The sequence below is a fragment of the Setaria italica genome, chromosome VII, assembly GCF_000263155.2.
Source record: "Setaria italica strain Yugu1 chromosome VII, Setaria_italica_v2.0, whole genome shotgun sequence".
Taxonomy (NCBI): domain Eukaryota; kingdom Viridiplantae; phylum Streptophyta; class Magnoliopsida; order Poales; family Poaceae; genus Setaria; species Setaria italica.
The window spans coordinates 15,627,140-15,647,104 of NC_028456.1; the positions used below are offsets into that span (position 1 = coordinate 15,627,140).

A 19,965-nucleotide genomic window follows, 5' to 3' on the forward strand; every position below is an offset into this window, starting at 1 on the left:
TGAACTCAAAAGTACCAGACTTGACCATTATAGAGCAAAAGGGGTATAATATTAATATCACCATACAGACTCCATATTTTTTTATATACATAATTTTTATTCATGTAAACTTCCATTAACAAAAACCACGATAGAGGGGAGGCTCCATGCAATGCACGGAGTAATATTTTACATCAAAATAACTGATGACTCTAAGAAAAACACTTCTAAACATGGCTATATCAATGACTTAAGAGAAACACTTCTAAACATGAATTCAGTCATCATCACTTGAATCATCAGAGCTTTCCTCTGATGAATCATCCTTGTCATCCTCGACGCACAAAAATACCTCACCACTGCATTATATGTATACTCGTTAGGGTGTTGGATGCACAAGGTTAATGAAAAGCAAATAAGTGTAAAGGTAAAGGTAAAATGAGTGGAACATACTCATATGCTTCGAACGTATGAAAGGCTCAAAATACTCTGAAAGAGAGAATTTTTTAATAAGCCATAAATAATCAATCAACATATGATAAGACGAAAAAATGGTCTAACTTTTAGTAACTTTAACAACAAAGAATATCAAGTAAGTTAAATAAGGAGCAAGCGCTTGTCCAAGAACCAGATCAGTAATCAACATATCGAGCACCATCTGGTTTGAACCAAGCTGCAGATAAAATAGATTGCATTAACTTATAAGCAAACAAAGATGATCACTAGTCAAAAGCAAACTTTATCCAGATAACGGTACCTTTCTATGGTCCATATCATGCGTGCCAAAGTAACGGGAGAACTTAAGTCTGAGTGTACACAGAAGCATTAAGTCCATTAAAATAGACTGCATCCAATAAAAGTAAACTGCAGGCATAGACCTCCAGTCCTCTAGAAAATAGAGCATTCAACGGCTCATAGTCTGCAGGTGGAACACAGGGAGCAGATTCATATACCTTGTAAAGGTGCATCAGCAAGTTTGATCTGCTAAACGGAGACATAAAGGCAAAATGTAAAGCAATATATTTTTCAAAGCTGACAAAGTCATCCTAATTGAATTCTGGATCTGGAATCTTCAGAATATCATGCTGAAATTCATCAAAATATAGAGGATAACTCTTCAGATCAGCACTGTAGAAGTTATACTTCAGAACTCATTCAAAAAATTTCTTGAAATCTTCTGAAGCACTGTTAGCCGTCAGTGTGTCTAAAGCTTCTTTTAAGATGATGAATTGACCATTAACAACCTCCATATCAGAAAGTAGCTTAAAAATCCCCTGGCACACTTAGTCCCAGAATATAGCTACGTTTAGGGTTCACTAGCATATTAAAAACATAAAACATGTCAAAGTTTATAACCTTTGCTTATGCTGTTGGCCCGCAGTTTGCCCTAGCAAATCAATTTTATTGGTAGCATTGGATTTAAACCATCTCTCAATCTGTAACAATTCAAGGTCAATCAAATGAAGTGGAAGCATGTATATAAAGGCACAACAATTCTTTCACTTTCCAATGACATACCAAGTTTTTTTCCAAGAAATAACTAACAGCTGCAGTAGCATTTATTGGTGTAGGTATGCACTCCTTAAAGATTTTGCTGTCTTCACAACTAAGTACATCATTGGTAAACAATGTTCCCTCACTGGCTTTATCTAGCGCTGCAAATAGTTCATCTGCTGTTGTTTTCTTTGTATTGATGGCATCCTATAGAAAAAACAAAGAAAATATATACACACAGATACACACATTTCGCAAAAGACAAATATATACACACAAATACACACATTTCGCAAAAGACAACATAAATATAAAAGAATACAATTTACATGAAAAAGCATACCAACAGCTTTCCAGCAACCAAAGGATTTTGCTCCTTCTTCAATAACTTTTTAACAGTCTTCCACTTGAATGACTGAGGGTTTGCATTTCAGTTTAGCACAGATTATTGCCTCGATAAACTTTTGTGCAGATGGGAAAAGCAATTACCTTGATGTTCACTTGATCAAGTGACAACACAGGTCCAGCCGAATCAGATGTAATAAGCTGTATAGAAAACAAATAAATCCAAAGTTAAGGGATTAATTGAAACAAAGAATTACGTAAGCTGTAAGAAACTTTTCATTACAAATGGGCTCACCTTATCGAAATATTCACCAATTTGAGTCCTTTTCTCAACAAAATCCTACAGAGAATTAGCAATGAGTTAAAAAAATAGACATAAGATAACTGTGAATGGAGCATTAAGGACGATAAGAACAGAGAACATACAAACCTTCCCATTTGGATCTTCTATATGAGTTTGCATATGTCTATTGTAATTTACTTGTGAGAAGAATCTTAACTCACAACCTGGATTGGGGCATATGTGAAATCTTGAGTCTTTATCACCATCCAAAAGAAGGTTAGCGAATTTTGTGGATTCAGCATCCATATAATTAGACCAATCATCAATCTGCATTAAATTTCAATTCAAAGTCAGATAAATAAGTTTAAGTTACATCACGGCCTTTGCTCAACAGAAGATTAAACCTACCAATCTTTTTTCAAGAAAGAAACACCAGCAAGCAATGACATTGCTGGTTTCTTTTAAAGCAAGAACACCCATCTCACAAGATAGCACCTTCTTGGGCAAATGGCGAATATCAGTTGAGAAGGCAGTTCTCTCACTGCCTTCATCAAGAAGAGCAAAAAGCTCACTCGATGATATTTTTTCCTTACCAGCAAGGGTATCCTGCGAGCAAAAATAAATAAAAGATGAAAGGGACCTAAATGTGTGCAATCGAATAAAGGGAGCTAGTTAAAAAATATACCTTCAATTTATTTGCTATGCCATAGAATATGTCTTCTGGAGCAGTCTGCTCAATAAGCTCGCAGAGTAGATCACCATGGATATCCTGAAAGTTTTTCAATTCTATACTAATTTAAAATTCTTATCCCAATACTTGTAGAGATAAATTTAGTACAATAATTACCTGAATTCTCATGTCCATAATCGAAGTAATAATGCAAGCATCCTTATTATTCAACTGAAAAGGATAGCAAACGATTTTAAGTACAGAAGTTTGTGTGTTTCTTATGGACCCAAGTAAGCTATAGAAAAAAAATGTTACAAATAGCTTACCTTATCCCAGAATTTACCAATTTCATCTTTATTGAATCCAATCTATAAAACATACAGCAGCAAACAGGTCAACTGAGTTGACAAAATTCAGACAGAAATCATACAGAAGAATATGAGAGCAGGAAGAAGCACATTAGAAGCGTACACACAATTGTAACTTTTGGATCTTTAGAATGAATTTGCTTATGGCGATTCAAGTTCACTTCAGACAAATAGACATGCTGACAACTTCGCCTATTGCATTGGTGGGCTTTGAGAGGTGAACTTGACCCTGACTGGTCAGGGCCTGGCAACATTTGCGGAGGCACTCCTCCTTCAGCAGCTTCTACAACAGCTTCAGCTTGTAGCACAGCAGCAGAAACTAGCACAAAATTGCTGGTAAAGAATTGCCCTTCACCTTGTAACTGTTGGCATTAGGGAGCAGAGGATGAGGACAGGGAGGGGTCACCTATCAATGTAACAGACAAGCATGAAAAAAAAAACATCTACAACATACATTGAACTCTCTCCATACAATGTTTGTAGATATGTTATCCATATAGTTGTGTAGAGCATACAAATTGCCATCGTGCTGCATCGAAAAGCAAGTGAAATACTAAAAAAAGAACAGCAAAGTTTGTTGAAGTTCTCAAAAGACAATATTGAAGATTATGAACCTTAATCATTGTATGAAATGATCTATTCCAGAATAGAACAAACACTTGCTCATCCTGGGCAGATTCAATCAATTGTTGTAACCTGCAGTGTTGGAAAAAAAACCCACACGAAAATTAATTAATACTAAAAATAATATAAATATGCAAGCTAGATTGTAGTGTAAACATGTACCCGAAATCGGTTAAACCTGTGCCCTGCAAGAACTCCACTACTTCCGGCAAATTCACTACTTCTTGATCTGCGCGTTAAAAAGAAAGTACATACTTAAGTTGTAACGCACCTAATTGAATAGATTAACACATTAGTAAACATATCAATCAAAGTTTGGTACCTTCATTAATAATCTGAATAGGTGCATCAGGATCTGCTGCCCTGAAAACTTCATGAGGTCCTACTCCAATAGCATTGGCAACTACTTCATTCTAAAAAACAAAATGGCTCAGTGTAAGAGGTAGCTAGCATTAAAGCTTGCTGTACTGAATTAAAAATCTAGAGGAATTTCAAATAGAACACTATCTAAATACAGTAATTAATATTCTGAACTCGAGAAACAACAATTGCAAACAAACATAAAAGAATACCTCATGATCAACAATCCTGCCATGATGTAAACTGACTTTCAGATGTTCAAATACCTCAAGATTTACAGTATTGCTTGTGATACCATCAGATCTGCAACACATCCACCAAATGACGTCAAACCACAACCCCTATTCATAACACATCGAAAACTAACAGGCAAAACTTACTTTGTGAAATCAACAGAAACATTAATCGCCCGTGACAATGCTGTTATGCAATTATTCATTTCAATTCTGGTTATCACGTCACCACCACCAAGGCCCTGAGAAAGTGATAAGTGCACTAAAAATTAAAATTGAATCACAATCACAAAATATTTAGAACGAATGGTTGATAGACAAACCAAGTGTGAGCGGCGGTATTTTCTTTGCAAACGCGACACAAGGGATTGAAGGGGAACTTGATGCTCAGCCTCTTGGGGAACAGTGAGATCACCCCTCAAGCTCAGAGCATTATCTGCAAAATGTTTAAAACAAACGGAAGATATCAATTGGAATCGCGTTTTTATCAGAAGATGCCGCCGATTCAAAAACTCTCAACGCCAATCTACAAAAAAAAAAAAAGAACACGGCGTCCGATCCGCCTCCCTCGCCTAAACGCCAATCCGAAGATTTCAAAAACTCAAATCAAATCTACAAGACCCCCAACTGCGTCCGATCCGCGTGCAGCGCCGACAAAAAGAAATCGTACTTAACGCAAATTACCGGATCCGCTGACTCCTCGCCCAGTAGAGAGTACTTACACAACGCCAGGAGAGCGGAACGCTCATGGTGATTGGCGGGGTATGCGATAATCCTTTGAATCCCACCAAAATCTATTGCCCTGGATGTGTAGATGATGCCCGCGATGTCCGCCATGAATGGGTTTCACCGCAACGCGGCTGCCGCTTTGTTCCAGACTCCGAGGGAAGGGTGAGGGTTTTGGAGATGGGCCTGATGGGCCGTGTGGGTTTGTTTTTCTTGTTTATTTTCTATTTTTTTAGAAAAACCTATCGCGCGGTGTCGCGCTCGCGCCGTACAGCCTACAGCGTGACCCCATGTGACCCCATACGATTTTGCACAAATAAAAATTCGAGGGAAAAATTTGCAGATTTTTTAAAGAATTAGATGCCTACTGCCGAATTAATTGGTTGTAGCCGGATGAAACCACCAGTTGACACGGCGATAACAAAAAAACTCGACGTCAACGGAAAACAGGGCGCCACGTCAGGACCCACGGGGCGGCAGAACCTCTTACCGTCGTTGAAATGGCGGGAGGTTGTGAGCCCCGGATGCTGTCGCTGCGTCAAACGGTGGGATCTCCTTTTGCCAGTTCAAACGACGGGAGCAGGATCTTTTCGCTAGTTCAAACAGCGGAATCTCCTACCGCCGATTCAAACGGCGGAAGTGGGATCTTTCCGCCAAATCGGCCGGTGATAACTTGCCCCACCTACAAAACTTGAAATACGGCCGGCGCCTAGCTCCCTGGTTCATTCGGGGCAAGAAGGAAGGAGAGGAGAGGAGAGGGAGGGAGGGGAGGAGGGAAGTTTGAAGTGAAGCTCTGCCGGATCTGCGCTTCGGTTCAGGTAAGTTTTGAACTCGCAGTTAGTAGATGTAGTAGTAGCTATGATTTGTATTGGTGTAGCATTAGATCAAATCTAGGTGTACATATTGGATACAGATAAATTTTAGTTAGTTGGTATAGTAGATTAAGCTTAGTTTAGTTACATATTGCAATCAAAAGTGACAAATGAAACTGCATATTTTATTCTTAAAAATATCATACAAAATTATATGAAAGATAGCTAATAAAAAAATAGAGTTATAACAGGTTCAAACGGCTATAGCCGTTTCAATTGGCTATAGCTTGACACACAAATAAACCAGGCTAAACCAGGCTGCTCCATCGCAATCCGGACTTCCAACCGCCGTTTCAACTGGCGGTAGCACCATTACCGTTGTTTCAACCGGCGGCATAGTCCATTTCTACAAATTTTTCGTTCCACTATTTATTTCTGCAAAATCGTAAAAAAATATATAAAAATAAAAAATTCTTGAACAAAAGGGTGGCCGGGCCGAAAAAAGAGCAGAAAAAAATATGGCATGCGGGACCCATGTTGACAGTAGGACCCACTTATCCGAGTGGCAGCGGGATCCACCTTAACCCTGTCTTTTTCTTTTGGAAATTTTGTGACGTTCAACTATTGGCCTTAATGACAAAAATGAAGTTCGTTACGATTTGGCATTGGACTACTTTATGATGCTAGTCGGTCTTAGTGACGAACACCTCATTTTTGTCACTAAGTTGTAGCCTCGTATACAACGTCATAAAACCGAATGCCATAATGACGAATAGGTCTAATGTCATGATGTATTTGTCACAAAAGGTGATATTTGTTGTGGTGTAATCCGTTTCATTGCTCAACTACTCAAGATGGCGTGGTAAGCACTTCGAAGTTCATAGGTAAAGGTAAGGCTTGGAATAACTTATATGCATGCATCACACCAGTTGAGGAGATGTCCACCTTAGTCCTTCAACCTTTACTTGAAGATGAGCAAAGAGCTAAGTGTGGGGGTGTTGTTGACGGTTCTTATACCAATCCCAACAGTCAACTTCACTATCAAAATAGTGAAATAACAAACACCAAACTAGAAATAGGAATTATCTCTAATCATTTCCACGAGTTCTGGTGAATCACTGTTTACAGAAGACCTTACTTGCATTCAAAGATAATGTACACAAGACATATCAAAATATACATAAAAGTGGCCCAGTTGGAAAGCACCATTGAGAAGCTCTCGTCGAGACGATCAAGATGGATATATATTTCATATATTTTGGAGGCCAGAATAAAATCTGATAGAATGTGTTCCATAAGTAGTCTTAGAAGCATATGCTTTCTGGTAGGAGGGGCTTAAAAACTTCCTGTTCTTAGACAAGACTTTTCGTCCAACTCTGCTAGATTGGATACTCAATTGCAGTTGTACTACTCTCCTACATCCATGACTCTCACAGCTTTGTTCTTGCAAGGGTTCTCTGTTATGGTTTTTTTGTTTGTCCACTTCAAATGAAACGACTCCTCTCGTTGGTCTTTAAAATCTATACCTCAAATTTTTCACACTTATCCGCAACTCGTGATTCCTTATTCCTGCAACACTGCCGTTCTGTTGGGCGCGGCGGCTGGGCCATACGACGAACAAACCGCCACGAGGCCCACGACCGCCGAGCACAGCCTCTCTAAGCCCAAATCCAGAACCGATCCGAGCAGGCATCGTTTCGCTCCCTCCCGCTCCGCTCCTCCTCTCTCTCCGCCCATCTTCTCCCCTCCGCTCATCCCACCCCGCCGCCGCCGCCGCCTACGCCGCACCACCCACGCCGTCCCGCCCGCCGTAACTCTCAACCACGCGGAGCCCCTCCGACCGAAACCGCGTGCGCGCGCGACGCCTCCCCCTAATCTCCGCCACCGCCGCCGCCTCGGCGGAACCCTAGAACCCAGGCGGGGGTCGGCTCGCCTCGCCGGAGCGGCCCCGGCCGGGGGACTACCGCGGCGGAAGCCGGAGACCACCACTCTGCCCTCTACGGAGGAGAAGAACCCGGGGAGGAGGCTGAGGGAAGGAGGCGGACAAGATGAGGATCATGATAAAGGGCGGCGTGTGGAAGAACACGGAGGACGAGATCCTCAAGGCGGCCGTCATGAAGTACGGCAAGAACCAGTGGGCGCGCATCTCGTCGCTGCTCGTCCGCAAGTCGGCCAAGCAGTGCAAGGCGCGATGGTACGAGTGGCTCGACCCATCCATCAAGAAGGTACGAACCAACTTCCAGCCCCGCCACCTGCAGTAGCCCCCTCCCTGCTGCCTTGCATCTCTAGCGAACCCAACGATTTTTGCTCGTATGGGCGTTTGTAGGTTTAGCTAGCAGGCATTACTTTTAGGATGGACGAACACAGTTCATGATTGCCTGCCGATGTTACTGTAAAGAATGGTTACGTTTGATATTGCAGATGCGAGTAAGCTCACGTCACATTTTTTTTTGAAAATGCACTAACTATTGCAAATGTTAGAGGAGCTTCCAGAACTTCCAAGATGTGATGGTGTTAACTCTTGAATTATTACATTGACACAGAAAATGTCTACCCCTGTCTCCATTGATTACTTTTGAGAATAATTTCTAGTTCTAGACCACATTATAACTCAACTGTCATAGTAGGCACAAGCGCATTTTTTGTTGGATATGCACCTAAGCACCTAACTTCAACTGAACTACTATTGGGTATGTATCGTTTTGGAATCATGAACTTCATTGCAAATGCATATATGGGAACTCCTATTGGAAACTAGTGAATTTTTCTTATCTAATTCTTGCTGTATTCAATATCTTCTGGTTAAAACTGAAAAACACAGAGCCTAAAATCACTTTAGTGCACAAGGTTTACTGCTACAATCAATGAATACAGCTATTTTAGCTATCCCCAATCATGCCATGCTATTTATTTCTTTTGTTTGCTTACTTGCTTTGCCATGCCACAATGACAATGATTCTTCCATTTTCGTCAACTTTAACTACGTCTTTTGTTGACTACAGACTGAATGGACAAGAGAAGAGGATGAGAAGCTGCTCCATCTTGCTAAACTCATGCCTACACAATGGAGGACAATTGCACCTATTGTTGGCCGGACACCATCTCAGTGCCTTGAGCGTTATGAGAAACTGCTTGATGCTGCCTGTGCAAAAGATGAGAATTATGAACCTAACGATGACCCAAGGAAATTGCGACCTGGTGAGATTGATCCAAATCCCGAGTCAAAACCTGCTCGTCCTGATCCTGTCGATATGGATGAAGATGAAAAGGAGATGCTTTCCGAGGCAAGGGCTAGATTAGCTAACACCAGGGGCAAAAAGGCTAAACGAAAAGCAAGAGAGAAGCAACTTGAAGAGGCTAGGCGGCTTGCTTCACTGCAAAAAAGGAGAGAGCTGAAGGCTGCTGGCATTGATACACGGCAGAGGAAGAGAAAGAGGAAGGGTATTGACTATAATGCTGAGATCGCGTTTGAAAAGAGACCACCTCCAGGCTTTTATGATACGGTTGGTGAGGACAAGCCACCTGAGCACGTGCAATTTCCAACTACTATTGAGGAGCTTGAAGGGAAGCGGAGAGTGGATATAGAGGCACAATTGAGAAAGCAAGACATTGCCAGGAACAAGATTCTGCAGCGGCAAGATGCCCCAGCTGCAATAATGCAAGCCAATAAACTCAATGACCCTGAAGCTGTCACAAAGAGGTCCAAACTAATGCTTCCACCACCACAAATTTCTGATCATGAGTTAGAGGAGATAGCAAAGATGGGTAGTGCTGGTGATCCTGCTCTAGCTGAGGAGCTTGGCGAAGGAAGTACTGCCACGAGAGCCTTGCTATCCAGCTATTCCCAGACTCCAAGGCTTGGTATGACTCCATTGCGAACTCCACAGAGAACTCCAGCTGGTAAGGGTGATGCTATTATGATGGAGGCAGAAAATCTTGCACGTCTAAGGGAGTCACAAACACCTCTTTTAGGAGGGGATAACCCAGATCTTCATCCATCAGATTTTTCTGGTGTTACACCACGTAAGAAGGAGATACAGACTCCAAACCCCATGGCGACACCCTTGGCATTGGCAAGCCCCGGTCCTGGTGCCACCCCACGGATTGGCATGACACCCTCCAGAGATGGGAATTCCTTTGGTTTAACTCCAAAAGCTACGCCCTTTCGAGACGAGCTTCGCATAAATGAAGAGGTGGAACTGCAGGACAGTGCTAAGCTTGAGCTTCGTAGACAAGCTGAACTGAGAAAGAGCCTGCGATCTGGTTTTGCTTCTATTCCACAGCCTAAGAATGAGTACCAGATAGTTATGCCACCTATCACTGAGGATGAAAAGGAAGAGGCTGAAGAGAGAATTGAAGAGGACATGTCAGACAGGTTAGCACGAGAGAGGGCCGAGGAACAAGCAAGGCAGGAGGCGTTGCTCAGAAAGAGATCCAAAGTGTTGCAGAGAAGTTTGCCTAGGCCACCTGCTGCTTCAGTAGAGGTTCTCCGGCAGTCTCTGATTAAAGGTGGTGAAAGCAGAAGCAGAAGTACCTTTGTGCCTCCAACATCACTTGAACAGGCTGATGATCTGATACATGAGGAACTTCTTAGGCTCCTTGAGCATGATAATGCTAAATACCCCCTTGATGATAAAACTCAGAAAGAGAAAAAGAAAGGGAACAAGCGGCAGGCAAATGCGGCGGCGGTTCCTGAAATTGAGGATTTTGACGAGTACGAATTAAAAGAGGTACATTTACTTTTCTTACATTGTAATGTAATGTGACAATGATCTTATTGCTATTTTCCCTTACTGTACCTTGTTATTGACAGTAGACCTGATGTATTAAATTTGTTCGCTGTCCCTTGCTGATTATCTTGATGAGACAGGATATAATGGAGTAGCAGATATGAATCATGTTTACAATTTTAGTCTTGATTGTCTAGGTTCTCTATATTTATAGTACTGATTAATGGATATTTTTCTGGAGACTGGGTGGCGGGAAAATGACATGAATTTTTGTGCTGGTAGTTGTGTTAGTGTGTGTGTAGTAGGAATGTTATATTATGGGCATGTGGCTTCAGGATTCAAAGAAGAATGTGGTTTTAAATAATTAATATTTCGATCTTTATCAGAGTGTTGGGTACAATGAACATAGAGGTGATGAATAAAAGGGAATGATTGAATACTATAATATTCTGTTTATTTTTACCTTGGCATGGCTTGGTCTGGGCTAATATTAAAGGATGATCTTTAGTCTCGGGATAATTTTTTGAGCCATAGGGATAGTTGGAACAAAATGAGTCACCCCGTGAAAGTTCTTAATGCCTTCATTGGACTTCTATTAGTATTTTATCAATATGCAAATTGTATAGCAGGCATGTAGGTGTAGTGTCACACGAAAAAGCTAGATTTCCTTTGATTCCTGTAGACGATCCAATACTGTTTGTGGACATAGAGAAGATGGAAATGTTGCCAACGATCTAAGGCCATCTGGCATGCGTGCTCTTCACGCACAATGTTTGTGGAGAAAATTCTTTTACCTTTCATCCTTTCACTTAAAGGCCAAAGTTTCCTTGAGAAATTATATCTCCTGGTGGAAGAGGCACTTAATAGCTGGAAATTAATTATGTGAATTAGAGAGGTTTTCCAGAGTGGCATTATGCAGTTCGGATCTAAAACTTTTATCATCTGGAAGAGAATAAAGATGTTTTGGTTGGTATTACTATGTTATGTACTTTACCTTCACATGCCACAGATAACACTTAATTGCTTAAATTGATTACATCTAGTTTGTTTATATTTTTGTTTCTTTTAATGATTACTATCCTGTGAATAGTGTTGTATCATGCAATGACGAGAAAGGTATTCATATGGCTATATTTCTTTTGTTTGCAGGCTAGTTCGTTGGTTGAAGAGGAGATTCAATATCTTCGTGTGGCCATGGGGCATGAAAGTGAATCTTTTGATGATTTTGTGAAAGCTCATGATGCATGCCAAGAGGACCTTATGTATTTTCCTGCAAACAACAGCTATGGTCTTGCCAGTGTTGCTGGAAATGCTGATAAGATATCCGCTTTGCAAAATGAGTTTGAAATTGTGAAGAAGAGAATGGATGATGAAGCTAAGAAGGCTTCTCGTCTTGAGCAGAAGATCAAACTTCTGACACAAGGGTACCAGGTAAGCTGAGGTCATGCATCATTTGCATTGGAGTGTGTCCATACTTACTGCAAACCTTCTTTTAGGCAGTGTGTCATATGCCAATGCTAAGTTATGTGCTGTACTTCTGGCATATCAGTTTACATACTCCCAAAATATGGGCGTTCCGGTTTTCACCTGATACTGGGTTTGTTTTACAACTTTTATTGATATAAAATTGTGCACATATGTAATGTCCTCTCAATGCTGATACTTGGATTCCCTGTTTGAATCTTTAGGTACGGGCTGGGAAACTGTGGTCGCAGGTCCAAGATACATTCAAACAGATGGATACTGCTGCAACAGAACTTGAATGCTTCCAAGAGCTCCAGAAACAGGAACAGTTGGCAGCTTCCTACCGTGTTAGAAATTTGACTGAAGAAGTGGATAAACAGAAAGCATTAGAACGGACACTCCAAAGCCGTTATGGTGATTTGGTGTCTATTTACCATAGAATGCAAGAACAGCTTGAGGAGCACAAGATTCAACTTAGGAAACAGGAGGCAATAGAAGCAGAAAATCGTGCTCGAGAGGAGGCTGCAGCACAGAATCGTGCTGACGAGGAAGAAAATGAAAGGAGACGTAATGTTGAAGAGGGGAAAGAACAGACGAACAGTGTTCCTGATGAGGTACCTGCAGGAAGCAAGCAAATCAATGAGGATCAGATGGACGTGGACTCGAGTAATGTAGATGGGGAATTCGTTGGTCCTATTCCCCCAGCACCGGATACTCAAGGGGATAGCACTGAGGCTTCTGTTCAAGAGAACTCTTTTAATGTTCAGAGTGGTGATGATGTCACCACGAATGGTGAAGCATGTGATATGGTCGATGCATCCAAGCTAGAAAGTCAGGATAATTCCAATGGCAGTTTGCCTGTGGATGCTGTCAATCAGGAAGATAACAAGAGTAACCTTCCATTGGTTGGTGCCAGTGAAGGAAATACTGCTTTATCCTCTGATGGTGATGATGCTGTCACAAATGAGTAGAATGACATGGTTCCTGAGTAAATATCGTTTGTTGTGATCTGAAGCTGAAGTCAGCGTCAGCACTGGACAAGGTAATGAAGACAATATATATCAATGGAAATGAAGAGCATCAAAGGAAATCGTGCGATCGGTGATGCATTGCTAAAATTACTTGAGATAGCACCAAGTTGGCAGGCTCCTGTGTGGAGCAATTGAATGCTCATAGGTGTTGAACTGCTGAGTTTTTTCCCTGCATTTTATGCCCATTGTTGCTGGGGGACTTTACAGATGTCAGGTCCTGCAATATGTTGATTCTGTCATTTTTCTTTGGATGCTTACTAGATAGTAAACCCTCATCATTGAGCCCTGTGTTGAACATATTACTTTTTATGCTGGTTGGCACTGGTCGGGTATGGAAAAATTGCTTGTTACTGTGGAACCCATCCAATACGGTGGTAGGGGTTTAACCTTAGTTTATTTGGTTTCGGACCATTTTTGGATGAAGCTTTTGCTCGCATGTTCCATTGAAAAATTCCCATTTGTGTTCACTATCTGGCTATCCTATCGAATTTGTCTTAGGCCAACTTGGCTGCTACTTGTGGATTTATATAGCAGAAGAGGAAACTATGTTAGAGTTTGTTCCCATCTCATCTGACAGCACCTTTCTATGCCATTTGTAATTAGAGGCAAAGTGGCTGTCATGTGATGCATCTCATTAGGCTTGATTTACTGCTGCTTTAATTCTTTAGTGTGAGCGCATTACCGCATGATCTGGCAAATTTGCTGCCGCTTTAATCTTCAAAAGTAGACAATCACATCATTTTTTCGGCCTCGTAATCCTTGCTAAACGTGCATGCCGTGCGACAGTATGAGTGTCTCTCTCTTTTTTCTTTAATCTTTATTTACCCTTTGGAGGACATGGGCCCGCATGCCATGATGCTGTATCCCAATTCACAATGCGTAATTTTGCAACACAACCTGGTTGACGTTCTTGGTCAAAAAAGTAAAAGAGAAAGATTAGAGTCCCTTTTGGGTCGCAGAAATTACGCACAAATCAGTGTAGACCCCATGAGTGGTGAAAAATGAATCCCGCAATCTAAGGGGCTAGATGTGTCCTTGACACCTTCATAGTTCCAAGCGTTGACAATTGTAGTTGATGGTGCAGCTTTTCTGAGTCTTGAGCGCGTCCAAACGAGCATGCTGGTGTCGGTCAAATTGTCCGAAAGCTACCTGACGCATGTTCCGAGACAAGTTTGTCGCCGAAAGAATCTTCGTGCTGTCGCATCCTCCTGCACCTCCTTTAGGCCATGTTTAGTTACTCCCAACTCCCAACTTTGACACTATGCAAAAAGAAGATTCCCCATCACATCAAACTTGCGGTACATACATGGAGTACTAAATGTAGATGAAATTAAAAACTAATTGCACAGTTTTGTTGTACTTTGCGAGACGAATCTTTTGAGCCTAATTAGTCAATATTTGGACAATAATTTACAAATACAAACGAAACGCTACAGTGTGCTACAGTGCTGTAACAGTAATTTGGCACCTCCCAAATTCCCCAACTAAACACGGCCTTAATTAAGGGGGTGTTTGGGAACACCCTATTAAAATTTAACACCTGTCACATCGGATGTTTGGATGCTAATTAGGAGTACTAAACATAAGCTAATTACAAAACTAATTGCACAGATGGAGTATAATTCGCGAGACGAATCTATTAAGCCTAATTAGTCCATGATTTGACAATGTGGTGCTACAGTAACCATTTGCTAATGATGGATTAATTAGGCTTAATAGATTCGTCTCACAAATTAGCACAAGGTTCTGCAATTAGTTTTATAATTAGATCATGTTTAGTCCTCCTAATTAGCATCCGAACATCCGATGTGACACTGTTAAAGTTTAGCACCTCGTATCCAAACAGCCCCTAAAGTTCAAATCGTTCTGTTTACTTCACCTCCAACTCCCAACTTTGACACTATGCAAAAAGAAGATTCCCCATCACATCAAACTTGCGGTACATGCATGGAGTGCTAAATGTAGACGAAATAAAAAACTAACTGCATAGTTTTGTTGTACTCTGCGAGACGAATCTTTTGAGCCTAATTAGTCAATATTTAGATAATAATTCACAAATACAAACGAAACGCTACAGTGTCGCATTTATGGCAAAATTTTGCCACTCCCAAATTGGGAAGTAAACAAGGCACTGATCCGATGGAAGCTTCACTCCAAAATCCCAACTTTGACACTATACAAAAAGAAGATTCCCCATTACATCAAACTTACGGTACATGCATGGAGTATTGAATGTAGACGAAATAAAATACTAATTGCACAGTTTTGTTGTACTTTGCGAGACGAATCTTTTAAGCCTAATTAGTCAATATGGATAATAATTCATAAATACAAACGAAACGTTATAGTGTTGCTACAGTAATTTTAGCACCCAAAATTGAGCAACTAAACAAGGCCCAAATCAAGACAAACGATAGGGGATGGATCTGAACAATGGAAGCACGCGGAGTCCATATTTTTCTCACCAATGGCCAATACATCTTCAAAGTATCAGATTTGAAATACAAATAAAGATACAAATATCTAACTAGTATATATAAAAAGCAACTACTATTTAAGCAAAAATTTGAGCATATGCTACGGCTTTAATGTTCAAAATGACCAAGAGCCGACAGTTTCAACAAGAGAAAACCTTTACAACTAGCTCTGCATCCTCAGCATGCCTGTACACGGAAAAGGGAAAATAGCTACTATACTTATGTATTATGATATCTATACGCCAAATGAAGACCGTCTTTCTTCCTTCAACGGCACTTTTGTTGTCGGGTTCCTAGCAGGACAAATGCCTGTTGTGCATGTTCCTCTTCATCTTCTCAAGGATCCCTACAGCTTTCCTCCTCGCCCTTGAGGTTCCACTCTGCGCGAGCAAAGCTAGCGAGCCGTTTATCTTCTCATCCACCTCGACCTCCTTCAGCTTCATCCGGTTGAACATGCAGATCGCAAAGAGAACCACCACCGCGTTCTCCTTGCTGCGGCTGCACTCACTCTCCCTTATTGCACGGAGCATGCAAGCGGTGCCATCAAACTCGGTGATCATCTCCACCACCTCGTGGTTGCTCGATAGCAAAGCCAGTATAGCCAGGGACCCATCGACAAGTAACTGATCATCGATGGCTCTCATTGCCACATCCACGATCCCATTTTTTGTAGCTCTTGACTTGTTCTCATGGAGCAGACACAGGTTGAAAATTGCTGATGCTGCATCTTTCTTTGCTATGATGTTGCCATTGTCGAGAAGATCAACCAGAGGCCCAATTGCCCCTAGCTCCCCGATTTTCTCCTTGTTGGAGTCGAGTGCTGACAGAGTGAAGATGGCAGCTGCAGAGTTGCCACGGCTCCCCATGTCTCCTGATTTTAATGCCCATATCAGAAACGGGATTGCTTCTGGGTCATCTCCAATAACCTTCTTGTTACTATCATGAAGTGAAAAATTGAGAATTATGGTCACCATGTCCTCCAGAACTTGTGGATCGTTTTGCAATCCTGGAGTGGATCGAGCAAAGATCATTCGTGAGATGGAATCCGGCCTCTCTCCTAACACAGCTCTGAAATCGCTGTTCTGCTTTGTAGCCAGTCGAAGATACTTGATTGCTTGCCTCATTTCACTACTTTTTGGTGAGGAAGTGATTTTTTTGAATATCTCATCAAATGTTTTCTGGTCACTGTTGGTAGCATTGCTTTCCTCTTGGTTCTCAGCTGGTGGCAGATTAAATCTGTTCTCTGTGCACCACTGTAATATCATGCTTCGAACAAGGTGATTAGGAATGAGAGTTGTGTCCAGAAGAGCTTGATGAGTCTGCGGGCACAATTGGTTTCCTGCACTAAACCACTCCTCAATGCATCGACGATCATAGGTCTGCATGGAAAGAAACATAATATTATCAACACCTAGGCTAATAATAATCCAGCTTTGCTAATTTTCAATTGCTTGGAAATTTCATCATCTAAAACTACAACCACATAGCAATTGATACTACGTGAGTAGTTGGATGTTGATACAATGATTCAGCTGAAAAGTCGCAAAGTTTCAATAACTTGAAAGTTATACACTATATAGCAAATAGAACAAGCATGAAATCCAACATGTTGAATTGTCAGATGAATGTGATGTGAACGATAGAAGGCTATCATGCAAAACACAAAGCAAAAACCTGAATTACATCCAAGCATCACATAGTATAACATCAACCTGTGGATGTATGGCATTTTGTTACAAATTTTGAATATAGAGTTAACCGCACATCCAAGCATTATGAAGAGTTTCAAGATAGCAACCCCTCGTCTGGTCAAACATTTTCAAACCTCGAACATCTATTATTACAAATACATTATACGGGAAGATATATAGACACACATGACTTCAAAGTAAGTACTTTTCTAGCAACAAATTCATAAAAATATACTGACAAAACTGTGGTACTATAAATAGTCAGTACATCCAAAGTTAAAGAAGTATGGTCTTCGTGGGCTAGTAGCAATTGTGAGAAGCATGTCTATTTATGTAAATTTAAGATTTTTAAAAATTGTGATCTTTACTTGCTTTTGAAGTACAGAAACTATACTACACAGTTAACGGAGAAATTAGTAAGTACCAAACAAGTAACACAAGGAAACAAAGATTGTGTACAGCAACCATTCAATTCGCAAGCTTCATGACGAAGAAACCCAAATAATTCCAGCATTTGCTCATCACAGATTTACAAGTATTGAACGAAATTAACATGAAGTACAACTTATACACGAGAGGAAACTAATTTGAAATTGGACTTTAAATCGCAGAAATGGAAATCACCCCAAATCCAAGCAGATCTGCACTCTCAGCATCTATGAAATACTAGCTAATACTACCCATTTTGCTATAGGGACGAAGATGCATATTTGTAAATATACAAGTAACCAATACCAAAATGTACCAGATATGACATTTGCAGTTGCTAAATTTAGATATTCCCGACAGATAACTGTTTACCCAAACCAAAGCAGAGCCACAGCTGATCATGCATTAAGTCTTAGCCTTAAACTGTCAATTTATTGTAACCTCAGAGATTAGCAGACAGTACACGAACGTACTATTGGAAACCCTGATGGCGAAACGTACTTATCTTTGTATTGATAAGAGCAGTAATGTTCATGTTTCATGTACTCCCACGCGGGAAAAGTACATCATGAATTCGGCACAGGGCAAACCACACGAAAATCCCCAGAAACGGAAACTGCCGACACTTTGCTCCAATTTTGATGGATTCGTATGAACCAAAAATACCATACAATTCTGCCCAAGAATCGATTACAATGACCGGATCAGTAGCAAAAATCGACTACAGCAGCAGCCAGCAGCCAAGAAACGAAAGAAGCAACCAAGAAAACAATGGCGGACAGTAGTTCATGTTCCACAGCAATGGCGCAGCAGAATTAACCAAGAACACAATCCAAAGCCAGTAAAGAAGCGCTGGCGGTTCCTCACCTGCCCAGACGCGACGATGACAGGGTCGCTCATGATCCTGGACGAGATCGGGCACAGGAACTGCGTCGGCACCTGTACGGCGTCCTTCTCCTCCTCCCCCTCCGCAGCAGGCCGCCTCCCCTCCCCGCCGCCGCCGCCGCCGCCCTTCCTCCCGCCGGTCCCGAGCTCCGCCTCCCTCAGCGCCTCGAGCGCCGCGGCGGCCTCGTCGTACACGTCCGCGGCGGCCCCACCCGCAGCGACGGCCGCCAGGGACCGCCGCAGCCGCCTCCGTAGCGCCGCCGCGTCCTCCTCCGCGGGCGCCGGCTTCGCCATTGTCTGCGCCGCGCTGCGAGGGGAGACCCACTGGCTTTTATTTTTTTCTATTATTAAATTAATTAATGCTCAGCGGTTTGGGGTGGGGGTTTGCAGCCACCACGGCGCGCCACGTAAGCCTTGCTGTAAATTCCCGGTGGTGTACAGCGTTGTACTCTACAGTGCCATGGCAGTAAATAAATTGAGTAGGAAAAGATTTTACTGCTGATAGAACTTACATTTTGTTACCCATGGATATGCTAGTGTTTTTTTTTTCTCTCTTGATGTGATCTGAAGCCTTTGGATGAAATTTACAATTCAGATAGGGAGCAGATCTTGAGAGGTTGCAGGTTGGGAGCCTTGGTAGGTGTGAAGGTGTGAAGCATGTGCCTGTGTGGATGCTGGAAAGAATTTCAAAACCATGTTTGGGTTCAGTACAAGCGTATTAATATAGTATCTGATTAATTGATAATATCTTTATTGGTGGAGATATGATTGTTTCGTTTTGATCTGCTTGGCCATAATTTATAAATGCAAGAAGTAATATATAAGAGGAGGATGGAGTAAGAAAATATTTGTCGGTGAGGACGACAAAATGTCGGGGATAGTAGAGTGAAGAATAAATATTTGAAGATAGATCTGGTCATAGATAGTAACATTTTGGATTAATTGGTTGGAGTAAGCATTTCTAAACATCGACCATGAAGGCCTAGTTGCACAATTGAGATTAGCCATTTGAAAAACGTACGAGTATATTTTCTCCAAATATAGTTCCACAATACTGTAATTTTTGTTTGTTGCGCTTTATCAATATTTACAGTATGAATTAGTGGTTAAAGTAACTATAATGAAGTGATGGATTTGTATTTTGTAATACGTACCGGTGCTAGAAGTTCGGTGATTGCGATTGATTTTTAATTAAATTGGACGTAATTTTTTTGAAAAGTAAAATTGGACGTACTTCAAGAGTTGGATTCAAACCCGAACGATCCATTGTCCTTCAACCTCAATCCGCAACAGCTTGCTTCTTTCTCTCTCCTCAAGCAGACCAAGGCCGCCAAGTCCCTCCACACTGCTTAATTAATTGGGCT

At 41.4% G+C, this 19,965-nt stretch overlaps 3 protein-coding genes across 8 annotated transcripts; 1 reads left to right on the top strand and 2 right to left on the bottom strand.

The window, feature by feature from the left end:
• On the bottom strand, positions 1 to 5,247 carry LOC101775331. Of its 6 annotated transcripts, XM_022828017.1 has the most exons (22): positions 5,079 to 5,247; positions 4,680 to 4,792; positions 4,504 to 4,598; positions 4,336 to 4,426; positions 4,086 to 4,176; positions 3,926 to 3,992; positions 3,754 to 3,835; positions 3,594 to 3,668; positions 3,247 to 3,501; positions 3,098 to 3,139; positions 2,949 to 3,002; positions 2,787 to 2,870; positions 2,510 to 2,707; positions 2,249 to 2,428; positions 2,114 to 2,158; positions 1,963 to 2,019; positions 1,817 to 1,888; positions 1,498 to 1,680; positions 1,336 to 1,415; positions 737 to 960; positions 433 to 652; positions 1 to 338 (listed from the first exon to the last, which is right to left on the bottom strand). In XM_022828017.1, exons 1-20 carry the CDS (start codon positions 5,191 to 5,193, stop codon positions 780 to 782), a joined length of 2,160 nt encoding a protein of 719 aa, XP_022683752.1. In that variant the 5' UTR covers positions 5,194 to 5,247; the 3' UTR covers positions 1 to 338; positions 433 to 652; positions 737 to 779. The 6 variants fall into 6 exon arrangements, with proteins under 6 accessions (XP_022683752.1, XP_022683753.1, XP_022683755.1 ...); XM_022828018.1 differs by lacking the exon at positions 1,817 to 1,888; XM_022828020.1 differs by lacking the exon at positions 1,336 to 1,415 and having other exon boundaries at positions 737 to 898.
• Positions 5,248 to 7,595: 2,348 nt separating this feature from the next.
• Positions 7,596 to 13,586, top strand: LOC101774923 (cell division cycle 5-like protein). Its single transcript, XM_004975279.3, has 4 exons — positions 7,596 to 8,119; positions 8,897 to 10,624; positions 11,774 to 12,055; positions 12,313 to 13,586. The coding sequence occupies exons 1-4, from the start codon at positions 7,943 to 7,945 to the stop codon at positions 13,057 to 13,059; spliced, it is 2,934 nt and encodes a 977-aa protein (XP_004975336.1). The 5' UTR covers positions 7,596 to 7,942; the 3' UTR covers positions 13,060 to 13,586.
• A 1,960-nt stretch (positions 13,587 to 15,546) lies between these two features.
• Positions 15,547 to 18,932, bottom strand: LOC101774532 (U-box domain-containing protein 9). The gene is made up of 2 exons (XM_004975278.2): positions 18,584 to 18,932; positions 15,547 to 16,975 (listed from the first exon to the last, which is right to left on the bottom strand). The coding sequence occupies exons 1-2, from the start codon at positions 18,893 to 18,895 to the stop codon at positions 15,890 to 15,892; spliced, it is 1,398 nt and encodes a 465-aa protein (XP_004975335.1). The 5' UTR covers positions 18,896 to 18,932; the 3' UTR covers positions 15,547 to 15,889.
• Between the last annotated feature and the right edge of the window lie 1,033 nt (positions 18,933 to 19,965).